The sequence below is a fragment of the Bombina bombina genome, chromosome 9 (assembly GCF_027579735.1).
Source record: "Bombina bombina isolate aBomBom1 chromosome 9, aBomBom1.pri, whole genome shotgun sequence".
Lineage (NCBI taxonomy): Eukaryota > Metazoa > Chordata > Amphibia > Anura > Bombinatoridae > Bombina > Bombina bombina.
The window spans coordinates 66,211,434-66,236,296 of NC_069507.1; the positions used below are offsets into that span (position 1 = coordinate 66,211,434).

The window sequence follows — 24,863 nt, forward strand, 5'->3', positions numbered from 1 at the left end:
AATCAAGTTCAATCCGATTGGCTGATCCAATCAGCCAATCAGATTGAGCTCGCATTCTATTGGCTGTTATTTTGGAATTTTTTATTTTGGGGGTCTTTGTTATTTTATTAGGGGGCTTAGAGTAGGTGTAATTAGTTTAAAATTGTTGTAATATTTTTCTTATGTTTGTAAATATTTTTTTATTTTCTGTAACTTAGTTCTTTTTTATTTTTTGTACTTTAGATAGTTTATTTAATTGTATTTATTTGTAGCAATTGTGTTTAATTAATTTATTGATAGTGTAGTGTTAGGTTAATTGTAGGTAATTGTAGGTAGTTTATTTAATTATTTTATTGATAGGGTAGTGTTAGGTTTAATTATATCTTAGGTTAGGATTTATTTTACAGGTAAATTTGTAATTATTTTAACTAGGTAACTATTAAATAGTTCTTAACTATTTAATAGCTATTGTACCTGGTTAAAATAAATACAAAGTTACCTGTAAAATAAATATTAATCCTAAAATAGCTATAATATAAATGTAATTTATATTGTAGCTATATTAGGATTTATTTTACAGGTAAGTATTTAGCTTTAAATAGGAATCATTTATTTAATAAGAGTTAATTTATTTCGTTAGATAAAAATTATATTTAACTTAGGGGGGTGTTAGTGTTAGGGTTAGACTTAGCTTTAGGGGTTAATACATTTATTAGAATAGCGGTGAGCTCCGGTCGGCAGATTAGGGGTTAATAATTGAAGGTAGGTGTCGGCGATGTTAGGGAGGGCAGATTAGGGGTTAATACTATTTATGATAGGGTTAGTGAGGCGGATTAGGGGTTAATAACTTTATTATAGTAGCGCTCAGGTCCGCTCGGCAGATTAGGGGTTAATAAGTGTAGGTAGGTGTCGGCGACGTTGTGGGGGGCAGATTAGGGGTTAATAAATATAACATAGGGGTCGGCGATGTTAGGGCAGCAGATTAGGGGTACATAGGGATAACGTAGGTGGCGGCGGTTTACGGAGCGGCAGATTAGGGGTTAAAAGTGTAATGCAGGGGTCAGCGATAGCGGGGGCGGCAGATTAGGGGTTAATAAGTGTAAGGCTAGGGGTGTTTAGACTCGGGGTACATGTTAGAGTGTTAGGTGCAGACGTAGGAAGTGTTTCCCCATAGGAAACAATGGGGCTGCGTTAGGAGCTGAACGCTGCTTTTTTGCAGGTGTTAGGTTTTTTTTCAGCTCAAACAGCCCCATTGTTTCCTATGGGAGAATCGTGCACGAGCACGTTTTTGAGGCCGGCCGCGTCCGTAAGCAACTCTGGTATCGAGAGTTGTATTTGCGGTAAAAATGCTCTACGCTCCTTTTTTGGAGCCTAACGCAGCATTTGTTTGAACTCTCGATACCAGAGTTAAATTTATGGTGCGGCCAGAAAAAAACCCGCGGAGCGTTAACAGCCCTTTTACCGCCAAACTCCAAATCTAGCCGTTAGTGTCTGAAAATCCCAGTAAGCCTATTCTATATTTGGAAACAAAAGCATCTATTATCTTATTGGTTATGCCTACCATTGCGTTTGACACATAAACTCAGTATTGACAAGCATCATTTGCGAACTTTGAAAACATTTACCTAAAAGATTCTACATTCCTCACTTAGCATTGTCAGAGTTTTTTTTCTTTTGGAACTGAAGAACAAAGATTTGAGTATCTGTAATGCATTTCCATTGAACTATATATTCCTTAATGTATTTGGAAGGTGGAACACACTGATATTGTTATTTTATATTGATACTATTTATCTACATAGCGCTATTTTATTTAATAATATTTTTTTCTGTACTTATTCATTTAGCATAACTTAGTATATCGATAGATACTAAATTAGATTATTCAGGGAGACGTCCCTTATTTTATTATGTTTGAATTTTAATACTGAATGGCTAATATCTGAAGGTTCTAATAAACATCTATCTATTTTATTTACTATAAGAAGGTTTTAGATATTTTTGTCTACCTTGACTTCTGAGCTTTTAGCGCTCCTTTACTTACACTTCTTTATCTTGCAGGGAGACACACACACACATATATATATACAGTATATATATATGTGTGTGTGTATCTTCCTGCAAGACCAGCCCATATATATATATATATATATATATATAAATACATACAGTGTATATATATATATATATATATATATGTATATATATATATATATATATATATATATATATATATATATATATATATATATATGCACACACAAAGTCATCATCATTATCTTATCTCTCACTGTGCACAAAGAACAATAGCTAGAACAACTGAAAACAAACATCTTAGTAACCCTGTCTCCTACCCCCACTGGAGTTGTGTTTTGTTCTGCACCAACTTGTTTACATACCTTTTCTATGGCCAGAACCAGGGGTGAAACTACAGGGTGTACAGAGGTCGCAATTGCAATAAAAACGTTGACCTGCCCAGACCTTGTTACTACAGCATGGGGGGCCATGGGTAAACAGTGTCAGTCTATACAGTACCACTATATACAGTACGGGGGGGCTGGACCATGTCACAGACTACTGTGGTCACTTTATAAAGTACTGGGGCGGGTAGGGTCAGGCCAGCCATCTCACTGGCAGATTAACTAACTGACTCACTATATACAGTACTGGTGGGTTAAACAGTGTCACTATATACAGTAATAGGGGGTCAAACCATCTCACAGACTGTGCGCACAGGGTACCTCCTTTTGCAGACATGTAATCTGATTCAGACAATATCCCGAAAAGGGATATGAAAGAGCGCTGAGTTAGAACTGTTAAAATGTCAGATAATTTGACTTTTGAGTCTAATAAAAACGGGTCTACCGTATCAGTTTCTGGATGTGTCCATAAAAACAATCCTGAATTGGAGAAAGATGAAGAATCTTCTTGTTGGATGTGGTAAAATAAGGCAGCTCCTCTTGATCCCGGAGAGTAAGGGAAAGAAACTGTTGGAATATTTGTATTCCAACAATGTTATCTGATTCACTTTTTTTTGTGTTAAATATAAAAAAAAAAAGATATGTATCAAATTAACTTTTTTTTTGGGGGGGGGGGGCTTCTTAGATTCTTGCACCTGGGCCCTGTGGCTTCTAGTAACGCCTGTAAACAATTTAATACACTCTAAAAGGAAAATTGAATATTGGGAACAAATTAAAGGGAATAAAAAAGTACACAGTCCATTTAATGATATACACACACACATATGTATTTCTTAAACACCTAAAGTGAGTTTGTAGGCAGTCTTATCTGCATTGTGTGTGTGTGTGTGTGTGTGTGTGTGTGTGTGTGTGTGTGTATGTATGTATGTATGTATGTATGTATGTATGTATATATATATATATATATATATATATATATATATATATATATATATATATATATATATATATATATATATATAAAGGTGGCAACCCTAGTCAGGGACCTACTACTTTAATGTGAGCTATTTTCTGTTCTGCCTTTAATGGATAATTTAATATATAAATAATGTTATTATTGTATTTTAAGCATTATTTTATACACTATTCCTGTATTGTAACTGAATTTATGTATTTAACTTTCAGTGTATCCACAACAATTGCAGGTGATTAGCATTTTATTCATCTTCCCCTGTCAACATTGCCCTAATAATGATTGATCCTTGTATTAGTTAAATATTTCACATCCAAGGCTTGCTAGTGTTAGAACCTTAAATAGACAATGTATTGTGGGGTGGGGGTTCTCCCACATTTCTTTAATGTGTTCCCAGTAAACTATGTTTCCTGCTTGAGTGTGTTAAATTTCTTACAAATTGCTCCTTCATCTTTATTTTGACATTTTAAATATCTTTTGCCTGCTGATACTGCCACCAGTACTGACACTTTCAGTTCAGCAGTAATGGTTATAGGGAATCTGTATAAATAAGAAGGTGCAAAGAATTCACACTCCTAATGTGAGGTGATAAAATGTTAATTTTTAATTGTTCTAAGCATTGGTCTTTGTTTATACAGTGAGAGATTAGATAAGGTGAGCTTTGGATAGATAGATAGATAGATAGATAGATAGATAGATAGATAGATTGATGGATAGATTGATGGATAGATTGATGGATAGATAGATGATAGATAGATTAATAGATTAGATATATAGATAGATAGATAGATAGATAGATAGATAGATAGATAGATGATAGATTAGATAAATGATAGATAGATAGATAGATAGATAGATAGATAGATGGATTAGATAGATAGATAGATTAGATAGATAGATAGATAGATAGATAGATAGATAGATAGATAGATAGATAGATAGATAGATAGATAGATAGATAGATAGATAGATAGATAGATAGATAGATAATGAGGTCTGCTATCCCTGCAAGCTCTGTCCATTTCATTTAGTTTTGTTTTCAATTAGCAAAAACAGTTATTTCATATGCAACCTAAATGCACTGCCGTCTACACAGCCCAAGTCAAATCTGACTTTTGACAAGTCAGGCTCAAGTTAGTTGCAAGTCTGTGCTTGCCAATAGCTGATTTGCTTTCCTTGTACTATTAAGTCAATTCATTTTCTAACAAAGCTGACTTGGGCTGCGTAAACTGTGTAAATCAGTTGTAATAAATGATTTTACAACTAATTTTATTTTAAGAATAGCCAACTTGAAAATCTTCTCCAAGTTGGCTACTTCACCTGACTTAGTAGAGGTTGTCTTACAGTTATAGAGACTAGTCAGTTCTCTGTGAATTACAGACATACAGTATTTGTGTCACACGCCTGTGCTGCTAAAGACACATATGCACTGCTACATATTACAACCATTGCCCCCCCCCCAAAAAAAAATCTGACGCCCTAGGCAAGTGCCTTATTTGCCTAGGCCAAAATACGCCCCTGGTTACAACTATTATAAATTAAATTGTGCACATCAAAGATAAATAGTACTTTGCTCAAAGCAATATTCATTTATAACCCTGCAACATGCTACACATAATTGTATATTGCTATGATTACATAGTAGTGTATGTTTCTAAGATGCAGCACAGGGTGCATCTGTCACAAAGCAACATAACAATGTAACATAAATGTGTGTGATGATTTGTGCTTTACACTGATGGATATGATAGATAAACATATCCCTTCATGCTACAGATAGTATCTGCCCTCCATGTTGCAAATGCACATTACTTTGCATGATGCAAATAGAAACTGCTCTGCATGTGACAGACTGAACATAATGTTCTGCAGTCTGTTACTGGTCTCCCAACTGGGAAAGGGTTACCTGTCCATTAGCTGCTGTTATTTTGCTGAATCAGAGTGCTGCTCGGTGAGATCATCTGAGGAGATTAATACTTAATGTAATAATCCAGCCTCACCCCGAGGGAGGAGGGAATCAATTCTGTGAGTCTGACAGGAAGAGCCCCCACTCTTCTGAATCGCACATCCCCACCTCTGATCAAAGCTTTGTACACAGGCAAACAGATCAACAGTCGGATACAAACTTTAACCTTCGCACTGCCAGGGGAAATGCTGATAGGTGGCTGCACATACAGTATATGCCCCTTGTCAACGGCTTACCCAATGTGTTCAGCTAGTAGTGCATTGATGCTCTTTCAAAAAAGGATACTTAGAGAATGAAGCAAATTTTTTAATAGAGCTAAATTGAAAAGTTATTTAAAACTGTGTGCCCTATCTAAATCGTTATAGAAAAAAAATGTGTTCCATGTCCTTTTAACAAAATAGAGACATAATTTAATCTGGTTCTTCAATTGTATTAACTCATTGGTTACCAAACCATGCCCTGGCAGCAAAGGGGTTTAATACTATATTAATATAACTTTTGACAAGTTGAGCTCCAATTTTTTTTAGCTATTAATTACCTTGCAAATAAACCTGTTTCTTCTTATTTTTCCTGGCTGATAGGATATTAGTTCAAATTATTCCCCACTGTCTAATCTTCAAGCAACGTCTCAAAAAGTATATTTACATTCTGAATTTTTGATTTTCATTTTATTAGTTTTATTAGCCCACTACTTAGTCTAACTTTTTTATAATTATTTTTTTCTACTTGTTTACTTTTTGAGCTCTTTCTGCTAATTTTCTTTAAAGGGACAGTATACTGTAAAATAGTTTTTCCCTTAATGTGTTTACAATTGCTTTTTTTACCAACTGCAGAGTAAAAAATGTATGAAAATTAGCTTTTTAAGGTTTATTTCTGTATATTAAAGCTCTGATTTTGTGTTTTGAAGCCACAGCCTAATAAAATGGGTTGAGCTTGTAGGTATAATCAGATCTCATTACTGTATCACATTGTGCACATATACCTGCTTCTTTATCTTATATCTGTCCTTAAAACAATCACCAATACTTTGAGAGAACAATGGAAAATCAACATTTTATTACCTTATCTCTGCTTTATCACACTGGGAGTGTAATTTCTTCTGCTGGCTGTGTTTACAAAGCTTATCTATAGCTTGGACCTGCGGCCACAAACTTTCAGAATAGGTGGGGATACCACATGCTAAATTAACAATTTCAAATGCCAATATAAGGGTAAAGGAGCTACTTGTAAACAATTTAATACACTCCAGCAGGTAAAGTGGATCATTGGGAACAAATTAAAGGGGAGAAAATTTTTGAGTAAACTGTCCCTTTAATCTATGCTGCTATGTGAAAGAGCTTCACTGTACTGTGGCTACATAGTGCCACCAGATTAGGTTTGATAGCTGTCAACACAAAATTACTGGATGACCAGGGTATGATTAGAGAAAACTATACATTCTGTTGTGATCAGACCTCATAAAAAGACCCCAAGAACCTGCAACAGCTGTCAATCATATATATCCACAATAGACCTCAGATCAGAACCCACTGCCAGCAGCACCTGACAGTTATATGTCCATACTAATCCTCAGATCAGACTAATGGCCCTTCCAGCCCTGTCAGCTATATGCCCACATCAGGCCTCAAATTATGCCCATGGCTGGTATATTCAGTCAGATATATTCTGAAATCATACCTCAGATCAAACTTTTGACTCTTCTATCCCTCTCAATTACACAACCACATTAGACATCAATTCAGACCCATGGGCTTGAAGCTCCTGTTAGTTACATTATATTATTATCATTTATTTGTATAGCGCTGGACAATTCCATAGTGCTGGATACAGAGATAGAGGTATACAATGGCAATGATACATGATACAAAAGCTTAACAGACTAAACAAATCTAGTACAGAAGGAAGAGGGTCCTGCTCTGAAGTTAAATGCCTATATCAGACCTCAACTCACTCATCACCTTAAAGGGACAGTAAACACTAAATATATTTTATAAGCATAATATTGAGGTTATTCCCCATTTTCCTCTAGTCATGGGTGCCGCCACATTGAAATCTGTCATTCACTACACTCCAGTGCGGACCTGTTTGGACATGTGCAGTGACTCTCCTTCAGATAACTGCAGTGTAAACTAGGTTCCATAATGGCAGCACCCATGATTAGAGGGAGGTGTATGAAATGTATTTAGTGTCCCTTTAAAGCCCCTGTAAGCTATATACACACATCAGACCTATCACCAGAAACTCCTGTTAGTAATATGCCCAAATGTAATCTCAGATCAGATCCATGCCACTGAAGTCCTTGTCAGTTAAAAATGGGGCAGTGCATCCTACATTTTCTCCCCTTTAATTTGTTCATAATCATCCATTTTATCAGATGGAGTGTGTTAAATTGCTTACAAATAACTCTTTACCTTTATTTCAGCATTTGAAATAGGAAATGTTGCCTTTGGTATCCCCATCTAAACTCAAAATTTCAATACTTAACTGAAAAGCTGTGTTAGGCGAGAAAAGTAATAAACCGCTAATTTGCTATTTGTTCTCTCTAAGTATTGGCCTCTGTTATACAAACAGAGGTAAGAAAAGGAAGTATTTGTGGGTATAGAAACTGATAAGGAGGTCTGATTAAGCTGCAAGCTCAACCCATTTTAATAGGTTGTGGTTTCAATGTTTTTTAGCTATTTTATATACAAAAATAAACACAACTATCTCATAAAGTTTATACTAGGATCCTGGAATAACAAGTCACTGGAAACAATTTTACAGTACATTGTCTCTTCAACATGCACACATTATTCCTCAGATCAGAACCATGACCCTGAAGCCCCTGACAGTTATATTGCCAAATTAGACCTCAGATCAGACTCTAACAGTTTTTGTTTTTATTTTCATATATTTTACTGGACAGCCAGTTGAAACATTGGACACTTGGCAATCCTATGCTTGATTCTGACCTGACATCAAGTTAACCCTTTCACAGCTGCATGTATAGACATAAAATTATACCTATATGTATCTGATTGTGTGTGCATGCATATAAATATTTGATTGGAAATAATAAAGAATAAAATATCTGGACAAAGAGTGGGGAATAGCTTCAAGAAGCAGAAAAACTAATAAATCACCCTCAATGCAGCAATACTCAGTGCCTGGGCTTTTCAGTTATACAAAGTCTCTGCAGGTTCTGTTCAGCCGTAGCTCTGACACAGGACGAACAAGGACAGACCCTGCTGCTCCCCAATTAATAAGCGGCTGATATTAATTAATTGCAGTGGTATGACGCCAAACATTAAAGGATGTGACTAGATGGGGTAAATCCACAGGCCCTGATGCTTTTAACAGTAAGTAATTGTAAATGCAGGAAACCTCTTCAGGCTGACCACACATTCAGCAGAGCATCCTGTGCTTACCACATGCACACACTGACTGCTACAGAGAACTGCAAATTCATGGAGAAAATCAGAGCCTTGCACAGCAATGTCTAGAAAGGAACTTGCAAAGCACTGCGCAGCAAGTCCAAGGATATATGTCCAAGTGCTGCACAGCAAGCCCATAGAGAAAACTAGATCATTATTGTACAGCAAACTCTAAAAAGGTAGACTTCTACTATTGTATACATCAGTTCTAGTTGCAGAACATTGAACAGCCACTTCAGGGTGAATATTTGCATGTTAATATACAGCAAGGTTAGTTAGCTATACTTGTTCACTAAATTTATATAAAGAGATAGTAAACCTTGGAATTGCAGGAAACGTAATATTGAATAAAGTATGAGCTAAGTCTAAACATGTAAAGGATCACTAAAATGAAGAGTAACATAATCAGTAAATGCATAATAAATAGAAAATGCAAAAGCACTTAGTTTGAATTTCAAATGAGTACTACTAGTAGATCTTTTTCTGACAAATGTTAAAGTTAGTTCTATTTTCCCTATCACTGCATCATGTGACAGCCATCAACCAATCACAAAATACATATGCGTATATTTTGTGAATTCTTGCACATGCTCAGTAGTAGTAGCTGGTGCATCAGAAAGTGTGCAAATAAGAAGATTGTGCACATTTAGATAATGGAAGTGAAATAGAAAGTTGTTTTAAATTGCTCTATCTGAATCATGAAAGTTTAAGTTTGTCTTTAGTGTTCCTTTAACAGATAAAAACTGCAAAACTATGCACTTTACACTAGAATAATGACCAGGAGCCTTGTCAGCTGCAGACTTGAGCCCAGATTGGCTCCTATAAATGAGGTAAGTGGAGTTTAGCTAGTGAAAAACATTTGCATAAAACAAGATGTGGATTTGTTTTAAAGGAACACTACAGTCAAAGTTAAACTTTCAGAATTCAGATAAAATACACAATTTTAAACAACTTTCCAACTCACTTCCATTTTATAAAAGTGCACAATCTTTTTATATTTTCTCTTTTTGATGCAGCAGCTTCTACTGAGCATGTGCAAGATTCACAGAATATACGTATATGTATTTGTGATTGGCTGATGGCTGTCACATGATGCAGTGAGAGGGAAAATAGAACTAACTTTAATATTTGTCAGATAGAAATCTACTACTCATTTGAAATTCAAAGTAAGTGCTTTTACGTTATCATTTCTTTTTATTATGCATATACTGATTATTCTATTCTACTGTGTTTATTGGTCTTTTAAAGCCAATAAGGGAAATGTATATAGCAGGGTTAGCCTTAAAAAGGGTCTGCAGTGTAACTTTTTCAATTCTGAGAATTAGAAAAGCCACAATATTCAGTGCAAAATTACATGAAAACGGAGCAAAATAAATAATGAAAGTATATTGCAAAGTTGTTTCACTGTGCGTAACTAAACCGCTTATAGTAAATTCTCACGGTGTGTCTTTTTAAGGAAGATGGAGAGCGCTGAACCCAGCAAACAAGTAGAACTCTCCAGAATTGATATCACAGGTAGAGAAATAAATAAGCAGATGATGCACTTTGTGTCTAGAGAGAGACGCTTGCATAGCACTGTGCCACGAGCAACAGGAAATGCACATCTCCCAGCATTCAAATGGGACGGTGCCAGGGTATAGACAGACCCACTTCACTCTGCTTCTAGTGGAAGTAAAAATAGTTTTGCTGCATTGACACAGTTATTTCAGATATCTGTCTGTCTTGAAATAACCTTCACTTTTCTCTATTTAACAAACGCACTATTTGTCTTGCCCTCAATGTACTCCAGATGCAGCTGTTTTTAATCTGGGAGCTTCTTCCATGTTACAAACATATAAATAAGTCACTAGGAACAAAATAAACACTTATAATAGACGCTTATAATATCTAACAGCCATCTGAAAACAAAAAGGTTTTAAATGGCCGTTAAACACTTGGGGGTCTATTTACTATGGTGCGAGCGGACATGATCCGATATAGCGGATCATGTCCGCTGCACATCGATAAATCCCAACAGCATACGCTCTCTGCATTTATCATTGCACCAGCAGTTCTTGTGAACTGCTGATGCAATGCCGCCCCCCTGCAAATTTGCCGCTAGCAGGGGTAGTCAATCAACCCGATCGGGTTGATTTCTGTCCGCCCCCTCAGAGCAGGCGGACAGGTTATGGAGCAGCGGTCTTTAGCCTGAAGGCTCGCCGGAAACACGGGGCATCAAGCCTAGTATGGAGCTTGATAAATTAACCTCCATATTAATGCTCCAGCTCGAGTGTTAACTGCGCTAGAAGTAAGCTTTTTGTGCTTGTTGGGTTGCGCTCATTATTAGTTGAAAGTAAACTCTTTTCGCTCTCGCGCTAACCTGACCAGTGTAAAAACCGTGCACGCTCCCATATTCCCCCATAGAAGTCAATGGAGCAAAAAAGTAGAAAACACCCTACTCATGCACAAACCCGATCGCATATACTCATGTGCGATAACCCGACATGAAAATATGAATATTTCGCATTTCAATGTTCATCAAATACAGGAATATGTTCTATTTATTCATAAATACATATTTTTATATATATATAATGTTTTTTTGGTACAATATATATTTATACATGATTATATAAAGATATATATATACAGATATATAGGAATAGCTATAGATACATAGAACATTGGAATGTGAAATATTTACAGTAAATACACCGTATAACACTTTATTAAAAATTAACATTGCATAAATATGTTTTTACATTTTTTTCATCTACTTAACTGCTCCTGAGATCTCATATCTTTGAACCCTTATAACTTTTGTGTGCAATATTTTTTTTAAATATTTTGTATTAGATGGTGTTACTAAACTTTGTAATGTATTATTAAAAGGGTTTTGAGCAACTGTTTTGTTTCGCAAAATAGTTAACCCAGAGCTCTGATGTCGCGGTAATCATTCTAGCGTGAATCACGAATGCACTCAAGCGATCACATTTACTTTCATCTTGTATCGCCAGCAGTAAGCCCAACAAGCGCAAATCCTCTTTGATAAACCCCTTATCGCTCGCGCGCAAACGTTTTTTGCTCCACTAATAATCTTGCTCTAAATAAATGCTAGACAGAATGATGTATTCAAAGCAAAGATTAGCCTGAGAATAATATACAGATGTATTTTTTTAAATTATATTTGTTGTTAAAAGAATATTAAAAAAATATATATTAGTTTCCATGAAACAATGCCCTCCACTGTTAAAGCTGGAGTCTGTACTTCCCTCTTTTCAGGATTGCTTTACAGGAAAAGGGTTAAAATATATATATTTGCTACTAATAATTAAACATGAACTTATGTGCACTTCGGTTTTGGCTGAGGTATCCCTTTAATCCACAGTAAGCACTAACAACATTAAAACCGTGCACTCTTTTGACTGACTGCCAACTGGCATGTCGGCATCCTTACCTTTTAGGGAAGCTACGTGGGACAGAGCTTGGGCATAACTCGCAGTGTTTAGAAGAGCTCCTGGAAGACAGGACGGGAAGAAGGAGGTGGCCGGACCCACCGCTCTGTCATGGGACAAACATCTATGAGACAAAAACAGCAATCATAGTTATAATATATTCCGTTTTCTTCTGGCAGATAAAAATTTAAATTCAAATTGATCCTCAATTAAAGGGGCATGATAACAATTATTTTTTTCTTTCATGGTTCAGATAGAGCATATGATTTTTAACAACTTTCCAATTTACTTCAATTATCAAATTTGCTACATTCTCTTAGCATCCTATGTTAAAGGAGCAACTATGAACTACTGGGAGCTAGCTAAACAAATCTGGCGAACCATTAACAAGAGGCATATATGTGCAACCACCAGCAGCTAGCTCCCAGTAATGCATTGCTGCTCCTGAGATTACCTTGGTATGCTTTTCATCTAAGCATACCAAGCGAATTAAGCAAATTAGATAACACAAGTAAATTAAAAAATTGGGATGGGGGCAGGGAGACAGGGGGCCCCATTTTGTCATCCCGCCTTGGGCCCCACAATGGCTAGGGCCGGCCCTGGGTTAATGCTGTGCATATTTAATATGATTTATTCCTGTTCAATTTACATACAAATTTTATATTTTTGATAAAATACGATTTTTGGTGAACAACTTTGTTATGATTTTTGCTGCATCGTAATACAATTTTTTCCTGCATATTTTTGGGAATGGTTCAATTATTCCTTTTGTATGTTTTTTTTTTTTACATTTTGATTTTCAATGTGCACTTTTGTAATGTACGCATCTCCTTCCTAAGCGAAAACACAGTGTACGCCCCCCTAGCGAGACACCCAAATTTCGGGGTAAAAAATGGCTTTAGATTATTCCACCATGGAAATAGAAGTACTGGCGAGCATTTTCTAATAATCTCTCCAGCCCAGAGACCTTTAGATTATCAGGTCCTTAAAGGGACAGTACACTGTAAAATTGTTTTTCCATTAATGTATTTTTAATGACTTGTTATACCAACTGCAGAGTATAAAATATTTGAGAAATTCCATTTTCATGCTTATTCGTGTATATGAAGTAGCTGATTTTGTGATTTGAAACCACAGCCTAACACAATGGGTTGAATGATATCAGATCTCATTATGTTCTAAGTTTGTGTAAACAGACTTGCTTCCTTATCTTTTATTTGGCTGGAACACCAAAGCTCAATACATAGAGAGAACAATGGAACATGATCATTTTATTACTTAAAGTGAATGTAAATTTTGATGTTTAAGTGCCCGGTTTTTAAAACTTTGATTAAAAACAGGGGCACTTTAATTCATAAAAATTTACATATCACTCCTGTTGTGACAAAAAACTTACCTTTTAAACTTCACAGCAGCTGCTGCTTCCTCCGGTCTCACAAGCCATTTCTGATGTCAGAAATGATTGATAGGTCATCCTCCAATCACAGCTTCCCCCCCGGGGGATTCAGTGTCTGATTCACTGCTGTGATTGGAGGAAGCCGATGCCTCATTTTAGACCCAGGAAGAGGCTTTGAAACAGGTGGAGGAAGCTGGAGCTGCTGTGAAGATTAAAAGGTAAGTTTATTTTCACAACAGGAGTGAAATGAAAATTTTTATGAATTAAAGTGCCCCTGTTTTTAATCGAAGTTTTAAAAACCGGGCACTTTAGCATCAAAATTTACATTCACTTTAACTATCCTGCATCCCACTGAGAGTGTAATCTCTTCTGCTGGCTGTGTATACTTAGGCTATTCAATAGCCTATACTCCAGTATTAATTTGTTCAGTGTAGGTGGCGATACCACAGGCTAAATCAGCTATTTCAAATGCTGAAATAGGAGTAAAGGAGCTACTTGTTACCAATTTAATACACTCTAGCAGGTTAAAAGAATCATTGGGAATAATTTAAAGGGGAGACATTTTTTGGGTGAACTGTCCCTTTAATGTTATTGTTGTCTATAACACTTTGTAAAATAACACATATAGTATCGGCAGTCAGGAGATTATTTAAATTGTGTAGCTAGATATAAACATCCCTCTGGGTGCTTTCATATATGTGGGATGAAGATATTGACCAAGTCAAATCATCTAAATTTGAAAATCCTGTACTGTGCTGTTACTTAGATCACAACATAAATATTATGTCACAATGTCTATGATAAACAAAAAATTATTCCAGATTGTCACAGATAATTATAAAAAATGCAGAATGTGTCCAAGAGCAAACATTTAACCCAGCAATCATGTGTCCTGAATCATAAATACTAGAAACAAACAACTAGAAACGTGCCAGTTTTGTAAAATATGTTTAGGAAGTACTGAGTTCTCACTAATACATAGTGATCTATTCTGTTGAAAGGAAAGGCTACCATCAATTTATTTCCAGTAAACAGATGAAGTTGGTCAAATTTTGTTACTTGAACGTGGGTCAATATGTAGTCAGTGTTTGCTACTTGTGGTATGGGTCATACATTTTTGTGTCAAATTTGAATGCATCCCAGTAAATAATTGTTATAGGAGATGCACTCCAATGTGACATACAGTATATATATGTTACTCAGGGCCAGCTCAACCATGAGACCAAGTGGGTCCAATGGACCCAGGCAGCACTTGACATGGGATAGAACTTCAGTGACTAAGTCAGTCACTGTCAGACCCAGACCACTCCTGTCCTCTGTCTCACAGCACTATAATCTCATCATGGACAAAGAACAAGTCAGGAGTGACATTCATGTTGCAAAAAGAATTGGTTGTATGCAGGCAGGCTTAGTAAGGCTTTAGGAAGGCTAATAGGTTGATATGCTAATTAGTAATTTTACTACTGAGGACGCCGTCATTTTATTCTCCAACCCAGGCAGCGCAATATCTTGGGCTGGCCCTGCTGTTACTTATACCTGCTACTTGCTATTTTTAAAGTGATAGTCTAGTAAAAATTAAACTTTCATGATTCAGATAGAGCATGCAATTTTAAGCAACTTTCTAATTTACTCCTATTATTAATTTTTCTTTGTTCTCTTGGTATCTTTATTTGAATGTAAGCTTAGGAGCTGACCAATTTTTGGTTCAGAACCTGGGTAGTGCTTGCTGATTGGTGGCTTCATTTAGACACTAATCAGAAAGCGCTACCCAGGTTCTGAACCAAAAATTTACCAGCTCATAAGGTTACATTCCTGCTTTTTCAAATAAAGATACCAAGAGAACAAAAAAATGATAATATGAGTAAATTAGAAAGTTGCTTAAAATTGTATGATCTATCTGAATAATGAAAGAACAAATTTGGTTTCAGTGTTCCTTTAAGTTTTTAAGTTCTAAATATAGTATAGGTACAATATCCTTTATCCAAACTACTTTGGATTTTGAAATATTTGTATATTTGCATCTGTAAAGTGGGACAGCTTGGAGAGGGGATGGGACCAAGTGTAAATAACAATATCTTATGTCATTTAGGCAATATTTACACATCATAATACAGCTTATACATGTAACCTAAAGGTAATTTTATATCTTTTTTACACACATCACCATCAGACAGACACACAATACAGTAATCAGACAGGTAATATGTATATGTCATTATACAGCTTATACATGTAACCTAAAGGTAGTTTTATATCATTTTTATACACAGCACCCCCAGACAGACAATACAGTACTGTAATCAGACAGGTAATATTTATATTATATAATACAGCTTATACATGTAACCTAAAGGTAGTTTTATATCATTTGTATACACAGCACCCTCAGACAGTACAGTACTGTAATCAGATAGGTATTATTTATATTATATAATACAGCTTATACATGTAACCTAAAGGTAGTTTTATATCATTGTTATACACAGCACCCTCAGACAGACATTACAGTAATCAGACAGGTAATATTTATATTATATAATACAGCTTATACATGTAACCTAAAGGTAGGTTTATATCATTTGTATAAACAGCACCCTCAGACAGACAGTGCAGTACTGTAATCAGACAGGTTATATTTATATGTCCTTATACAGCTTATACATGTAACCTAAAGGTAGTTTTATATCATTGTTATACACAGCACCCTCAGACAGACAGTACAGTACTGTAATCAGACATGTAATATTTATGTTATATAATACAGCTTATACATGTCACCTAAAGGTAGTTTTATATCATTTTTATACACAGCACCCTCAGTCAGTACAGTACTGTAATCAGACAGGTAATATTTATATTATATAACACAGCTTATACATGTAACCTAAAGGTAGTTTTATATCATGTTTATACACAGCACCCTCAGACAGACAGTACTGTTATCAGTCAGGTAATATTTATATTATATAATACAGCTTATACATGTAACCTAAGGTAGTTTTATATCATTTTTATACATAGCACCCTCAGACAGAGAGTACAGTAATCAGACAGATAATATTTATATTATATAATACAGCTTATACATGTAACCTAAAGGTAGTTTTATATCATTGTTATACACAGCACCCTCAGACAAACAGTACAGTACTGTAATCAGACAGGTAATATTTATATTATATAATACAGCTTATACATTTAACCTAAAGGTAGTTTTATATCAGTTTTATACACAGCACCCTCAGACAGATAGTACTGTACTGTAATCAGACAGGTAATATTTATATTATATAATACAGCGTATACATGTAACCTAAATGTAGTTTTATATCATTGTTATACACAGCACCCTCAAACAGACAGTACTGTAATCAGACAGGTAATATTTATATAACATAATACAGCTTATACATTTAACCTAAAGGTAGTTTTATATCAGTTTTATACACAGCACCCTCAGACAGACAGTACAGTACTGTAATCAGACAGGTAATATTTATATTATATAATACAGCTTATACATGTAACCTAAAGGTAGTTTTATATCATTGTTATACACAGCACCCTCAGACAGACAGTACAGTAATCAGACAGGTAATATTTATATGTAATAATACAGCTTATACATGTAACCTAAAGGTAGGTTTATATTATTTTTATACACAGCACTCTCAGACAGACAGTACAGTAATCAGACAGGTAATATTTATATTATGTAATACAGCTTATACATGTAACCTAAAGGTAGTTTTATATCATTTGTATACACAGCACCCTCAGACAGACAGTACAGTAATCAGACAGGTGATATTTATATATTATATAATACAGCTTATACATGTAACCTAAACATAGTTTTATATCATTTGTATACACAGCACCCTCAGGTAATATTTATATTATATAATACAGCTTATACATGTAACCTAAAGGTAGTTTTATATCATTTTTATACACAGCACCCTCAGACAGACAGTACAGTACTGTAATCAGACAGGTAATATTTATATTATATAATACAGCTTATACATGTAACCTAAAGGTAGTTTTATATCATTGTTATACACAGCACCATCAGACAGACAGACAGTACAGTAATCAGACAGGTAATATTTATATTATATAATACAGCTTATACATGTAACCTTAAGGTAGTTTTATATATTTTTTATGCACAGCACCCCCAGACAGACAGTACTGTAATCAGACAGGTAATATTTATATGTAATAATACAGCTTATACATGTAACCTAAAGGTAGTTTTATATCATTTTTATACACAGCACCCTCAGACAGTACTGTAATCAGACAGGTAATATTTATATGTAATAATACAGCTTATACATTTAACCTAAAGGTAGTTTTATATCATTTTTATACACAGCACCCTCAGATAGTACTGTAATCAGACAGGTAATATTTATATGTAATAATACAGCTTATACATGTAACCTAAAGGTAGTTTTATATCATTTTTATACACAGCACCCTCAGACAGACAATACTGTAATCAGACAGGTAATATTTATATTATATAATACAGCTTATACATTTAACCTAAATGTAGTTTTATATCATTGTTATACACAGAACCCTCAGACAGACAGTACTGTAATCAGACAGGTAATATTTATATTATATAATACAGCTTATACATGTAACCTAAAGGTAGTTTTATATCATTTTTATACACAGCACCCTCAGACAGACAGTACAGTACTGTAATCAGACAGGTAATATTTATATTATATAATACAGCTTATACATGTAACCTAAAGGTAGTTTTATATCATTGTTATACACAGCACCATCAGACAGACAGACAGTACAGTAATCAGACAGGTAATATTTATATTATATAATACAGCTTATACATGTAACCTAAAGGTAGTTTTATATAATTTTTATGCACAGCACCCCCAGACAGACAGTACTGTAATCAGACAGGTAATATTTATATGTAATAATACAGCTTATACATGTAACCTAAAGGTAGTTTTATATCATTTTTATACACAGCACCCTCAGACAGTACTGTAATCAGACAGGTAATATTTATATGTAATAATACAGCTTATACATTTAACCTAAAGGTAGTTTTATATCATTTTTATACACAGCACCCTCAGATAGTACTGTAATCAGACAGGTAATATTTATATGTAATAATACAGCTTATACATGTAACCTAAAGGTAGGTTTATATCATTTTTATACACAGCACCCTCAGACAGACAGTACTGTAATCAGACAGGTAATATTTATATTATATAATACAGCTTATACATTTAACCTAAATGTAGTTTTATATCATTGTTATACACAGAACCCTCAGACAGACAGTACTGTAATCAGACAGGTAATATTTATATTATATAATACAGCTTATACATGTAACCTAAAGGTAGTTTTTGCATTTTGAACAAAAAACAAACAAACCAAAGACGTAGGCAGAGTGTGACTTACTACTAGCAGGGAAAAATTGTCATTTTTAATAATATTTAAATAAAAAAATCTGGATTTTGAAATAATTCTGAATTTTGGAATTCTGGATTTTTAAATGTATATAGTATAAACCTGCAGGTATGACTTGAAATCCCCAGCTTTTACACTAAAGGTGACTGGATTTAATAAGTCAGTTACAAATTGGTTAATTATGGATAGCCAACTTACTATAATTCTAAGAGCAAGTCAGCTATTTTATTTAATAATAGACATTTACCAACAATGTGAATCAGTTATGAATGCTGACTTTACAGCTGACTTTCATTTACAAAATAACTGACTAGGAGCTTTTTCTTAAATTTATCTATTTTACACAAGTTTTCTTAACTGGCTCAAAGGGACATTGTACACTAGATTTTTCTTTGCATAAATGTTTTGTAGCCCATCTGGTAGTGTTTTTGTAAATATGTAGAGTTTCTTATTTTTAAATAACATTGTGCTGATTTTAAGACTCATAACCAAGCCCCAAAGTATCAGATGTAGAACCAGGTCTACAGACTCCTGCTGCTCCTGATAGTCTAAAGAGTCTTTTCACATGCAGGGGGGGGGTGCGCTTCATGATTTCCCAGTCCCTTTAACTGGGTGTGTCAGCCTAACCTCATCAACTGGAAGCTTCTATGTAAGATTTTAAAATATTTTATACTGGATGTTTAGTCGGTATCTGTGCATATTCTTCTTTAAAATAGTGTCTATTACATGCAATATGAAACTTGGTGTACACTGTCCCTTTAACAGTCAATGCATACTCACACCACTATGAATAGACTCCAAAGTTTACTCTAGAATAGTGATGCTAACCTTGGCAACCCAGATGTTTTGAAACTACATTTTCCATGATGCTTAGGCAGTCTAGTTGAGCATCATGGGAAATGTAGTTCTGAAACATCAGGGGCGTAAAGGGTAGCCGTCACTGCTCTAGAAGCTACCCTGTTAGGTAACACCAGTAAATAAGTTATATTATTCTATCCTATAATATAAAAGGCCAGGTGTGTTTGTCCAAAGCTGTCATGCGCAGTAGAGACAGCACGAGAACAAACACACCTGGCCTTGAAACACACCTGATGGTCTGCTGTCTGCCACGAGTGCGAGAACGGTGGGCGGGGCCGGACGGGGATGGGCTGGGCCAATTGCAACGGGCATGACGGGACTAGAGCGGCTGTGGTGGTGGGCGTGGCCGGGCGGGTTGGTTATGGTCATTAGAGAGAGCGGGCAAAAGAGGGGGGGAAAGAGAGCAAAAGAGAGGGGGGAAAGAGAGCAAAAGAGAGGGGGAGAGAGAGCAAAAGAGAGGGGGGAGAGAGAGCAAAAGAGAGGGGGGAGATAGAGAGCAAAAGAGAAAAGGGGAAAGAGAGAGCAAAAGAGAGGCGGAAGATAGAGAGAGAGCAAAAGAGAGGGGGAGAGAGCAAAAGAGAGAGGGAGAGAGAGCAAAAGAGAGGGGGAGAGAGAGAGAGCAAAATAGAGGGGGGGAGAGAGAACAAAAGAGAGGGTGGAGATAGAGAGAGCAAAATAGAGGGGGAGAGAGAGAGCAAAAAAGAGGGGGAGAGAGAGAGCAAAAAAAGAGGGGGGAGAGAGAGCAAAAGAGAGGGGAGAGAGAGAGAGAGAGCAAAAAAGAGGGGGAGAGAGAGAGCAAAAAAGAGGGGGAGAGAGAGCAAAAGAGAGGGGAGAGAGAGAGAGCAAAAGAGAGGGGGAAGAGAGAGAGCAAAAGAGAGGGGGAGAGATAGAGAGCAAAAGAGATGGTGAGAGACAGCAAAAGAGAGGGGGAAAGAGAGCAAAAGAAAGGGGAGAGAGAGCAAAAGAGGGGGGGGGTAGAGAGAGCAAAAGAGAGGGGGAGAGAGAGAGAAAAAGAGAGGGGGAGACAGAGAGCTCAAAAGAGAAGGGGAAGAGAGAGAGCAAAAGAGAGGGTGAGAGAGAGCAAGAGGGAGGGAGAGAGCAAAAGAGAGGGGGAGAGAGAGAGCAAAATAGAGGGGGAGAGAGAGAGCAAAAGAGAGTGGGGGAGATAGAGAGAGAGCAAAAGAGAGGGGGGAGAGAGAGCAAAGAGAGGGGAGAGAGAGCAAAAGAGAGAAGGGAGAGAGAGCAAAAGAGAGGGGGGAGAGAGAGCAAAAGAGAGGGGGAGAGAGAGCAAAAGAGAGGGGAGAGAGAGAGAGCAAAAGAGAGGGGGAGAGAGCAAAAAAGAAAGGGAGAGAGAGAGCAAAAAAAGAGGGGGAGAGAGAGCAAAAGAGAGGGGAGAGAGAGAGAGCAAAAAAAGAGGGGGAGAGAGAGAGAGCAAAAAGGAGGGAGAGAAAGAGCAAAAGAGAGGGGATAGAGAGAGCAAAAGAGAGGCGGGGAGAGAAAGAGAGCAAAAGAGAGGGGTTAGAGAGAGAACAAAAGAGATGGGGAGAGAGAGAGCAAAAGAGAGGGGGAAGAGAGAGAGCAAAAGAGAGGGGGAGAGATAGAGAACACAAGAGAGGGGGAGACAGAGAGCTCAAAAGAGAAAGGGAAGAGAGAGAGCAAAAGAGAGGGTGAGAGAGAGAGAGCAAGAGGGAGGGAGAGAGAGAGCAAAAGAGAGGGAGGAGAGAGAGCAAAAGAGAGGGGGAGAGAGAGCAAAAAAGAAGGGGAGAGAGAGAGCAAAAAAGAGGGGGGGGAGAGAGCAAAAGAGAGGGGAGAGAGAGAGCAAAAAAGAGGGGGATAGAGAGAGAGCAAAAAGGAGGGGGGAGAGAGCAAAAGAGAGGAGAGAGAGAGAGAGCAAAAGAGAGGCGGGAGAGAAAGAGAGCAAAAGAGAGGGGTTAGAGAGAGAACAAAAGAGATGGGGAGAGAGAGAGCAAAAGAGAGGGGGAAGAGAGAGAGCAAAAGAGAGGGGGAGAGATAGAGAATACAAGAGAGGGGGAGACAAAGAGCTCAAAAGAGAAGGGGAAGAGAGAGAGCAAAAGAGAGGGTGAGAGAGAGAGAGAGCAAGAGGGAGGGAGAGAGAGAGCAAAAGAGAGGGGGGAGAGAGGGGATAGAGAGAGAGCAAAATAAATGGGGAGAGAGATTGAATGCAAAAGAGAGGGGAGAGAGAGAGCAAAAGAAATTTGAAGAGAGATTGAATGCAAAAGAGAGGGGAGAGAGAGCGCAAAAGAGAGGGGGGAGACAGAGAGCAAAAGAGAGGGGGGAGAGAGAGAGTAAGGAGTGGGACCGCTGTACTGCAAAAAATGGCCCGTGTACATGGGCTTTAGGACTAGTTTATTATAATTTGTAGGTGATGCATTTCATAACCCAATAGCATAACCCAATAGCATATACTGAGAGACTGATGTAATGTTATTTGCGACAAAAACTGTAGCACATTCTGCTAGCAATAAAATTGGTAGATACAAACTCATATAAAAATATAGTTGGTAAATATTTATATAAAATGTACCTTTGTTGTATTTCTACATTTTCTTTCTTGTTTCTTGCTGGTTCTCCTGTGGGGGAACTGATGTTTCTGCCTGGGGAGGTCACCTCTGGGGTCGTTTCTTTTGCCATATCCTGATCACAGCTGCCCCGTTCAGTTTTTCTCCATTTTGCTCTGCGATTTTGGAACCAAACCTGTTTTTGTTTGAGAGGGGGAAGAGGCAGTGTATTTATATATGTGTACTGCAAGCAGGGAATTATTTTGCATGCATATATTGGTAAAACTGCTTCAAGTAAAAGCCCTAAGTGGTTTAGTGTTATCATTTTTCTCTGCACGTGCATGTGAAGCATAGCTAGATATTTAAATACTGCAGCTGCTCAGAGTGCCAGTGGGACTTTTATCATATCAGGAATTATGCAAATTGAGTCATTACCAGATGATACAAGTACCTGAGTCTCTCTGAGCAAGTGCTGTGTTTAAAATGTCGGACCATACGTACACTCTTGAAACAACTATAACTTTTACTAAAAACATTTTTGCTAATACATGTATATAGCAAAAATACTTCTAATCAAAACTGAAATACACAGTTTGCATTTCCAATTTTGGCTGGAACGTCCCTTTAAAGGGACATTAAAGTCATCTTCACATATGTATATAGTAGATATAGGAAGCTAAGAACTGCAAGAGCTATATACAAAATAAATGTATTGAAAACATTTAAACTGTAATTTTTGCATTCCAGTGACATACTTGTTCACTTGCCTAGTCAGTATGTCCATCTTATCTCCTGTACTTTCACTAGAGACAGACAGATATAAAGGAACTCCAGCACTGAGTTGAATGTCCCTTTTTTATATTGATAGCAATAATTTATCATTTTTATTTATTTATTTTTTATTTGTTTGTTTTTTTGCAAGTATCTATACTTCTGCTGGATGTTGAGTTATGGTAATTATAATAATAATTAATAAAGAATATATAAAAAAAACCTGCAGAGACTTGGGGTATCAATACGTTTTTTTCTATTTGTATTATTACCTACAGATCACAGTTTGTCAGTAAGTTGTGGATCTACAGACAACATGAATCTGTGATATCTACAGCAGTGAAAGGGTTATACTCCCATTGTTTTTCTGTCTGTTCACTGTATGGGTGTTTATTAGTTATCGGTAATTAATGATTCTCGTTATTATATTTAAGTATCCTTTAATCCCACGCATCGGCAATCGCTGAGTAATGAGAATCTTTAGTCTAAATTTAGGTCACTTAAGCTGAAGCTTTGTCTCTTAATTGAGCGAAGGTCAGAGCTGGAAGGATCTTTAATTGAGTTATTTTTCATTATCATATTTTAATGACTTTGCACTGGCAGACTGGGGAGAAACTCGTTCATTTCCCTATTTAGGGTTTTGTTTGACAACATCAGGCTTGTATCTGCTGTACATTAATCATCATTGAGAAGGTGAGAAGTCCTGCAAAGCACTGATCAACCTGCCTATCTGATGTCTCAGTTCAGGCTCCACCCATGTCCTCACTCTCCACCAATCACCACAGACTAGGTCAGAATTACTTTTATATCTGTCCTTATAATAATTTGAACCCAGTCTGTAATGTACAAATTGCAATATGTTTAGTATCTGCCAATAACCTGCAACATTTTGTTGACAAAAAGGAATCACTCTGAAAGCAAATGGGCATTTTAAGTGAAGCAGATATCTAATTTGTTTGAAATTTGAAGACATATTCTTTTGGAACTCAAAGAATCATCTAAGCAAGTAAAAAAAAATAGGTTTGGTTTAAGAAGAATCAGTGTAAATGAACATACTGAATAGAATTTAATTCTTTTCAAGAAATTGAATCAGACTAGGTTGATATTTGACCATCTTGAGGTCACAAATGAGTGAAGAAACAAATGCAATTTGTGTTTGGGGAAAAAGGAGTTTTAATATATCACCTATTCTTTAACCATGTTCATATGCATATAATACATTTTTGTAAATATAAAAATATATCTAACGTTATTATAAAATCTAAATTTTTTTGTAACAGTTCTCAATTTTATAAAACAAAAAACTCTCTAATTGAATTGAAGACAAATAAGAATGTGTAAAATATTACTAAATGATAAAATATAAAAAGCAAAGTTAAGATTTATTTAACCATTAGACTGCTAGAAAGGTTTAGATGCATTCATAGCAACCAAAAAAAGCTGCACTCCATTTCTAAGAGCTAAGTAGATAACTCTATCCATACCAGTGTGAACCAAGTTAAAGAAAAATGGGTAAAATATTGGACCAACGCTCCTATTCTAAAATGCAAGCCATCATTTACTACCAGCTTGCATAGCCAAAGCCAGTTCAATGTGGTTATTAAACAAAAATTGTGGACCCACTACTGTTTAACAGTGTGGAAATAAGTCTGTAGATTA

At 36.1% G+C, this 24,863-nt stretch overlaps 1 protein-coding gene across 1 annotated transcript in view; it reads right to left on the reverse strand.

Moving 5' to 3' along the window:
• The window catches only part of DRGX (dorsal root ganglia homeobox), a 67,721-nt gene that overhangs the window by 17,874 nt on the left and 24,984 nt on the right, over positions 1 to 24,863 (reverse strand). Inside the window, exons 4-5 of the mRNA XM_053692896.1 lie at positions 22,460 to 22,629; positions 12,188 to 12,309 (exon numbers count right to left, since the gene is read on the reverse strand). Of these exons, the coding sequence (XP_053548871.1) occupies positions 12,188 to 12,309; positions 22,460 to 22,629 (292 nt within the window). The remainder of the gene's footprint in view (positions 1 to 12,187; positions 12,310 to 22,459; positions 22,630 to 24,863) is intronic.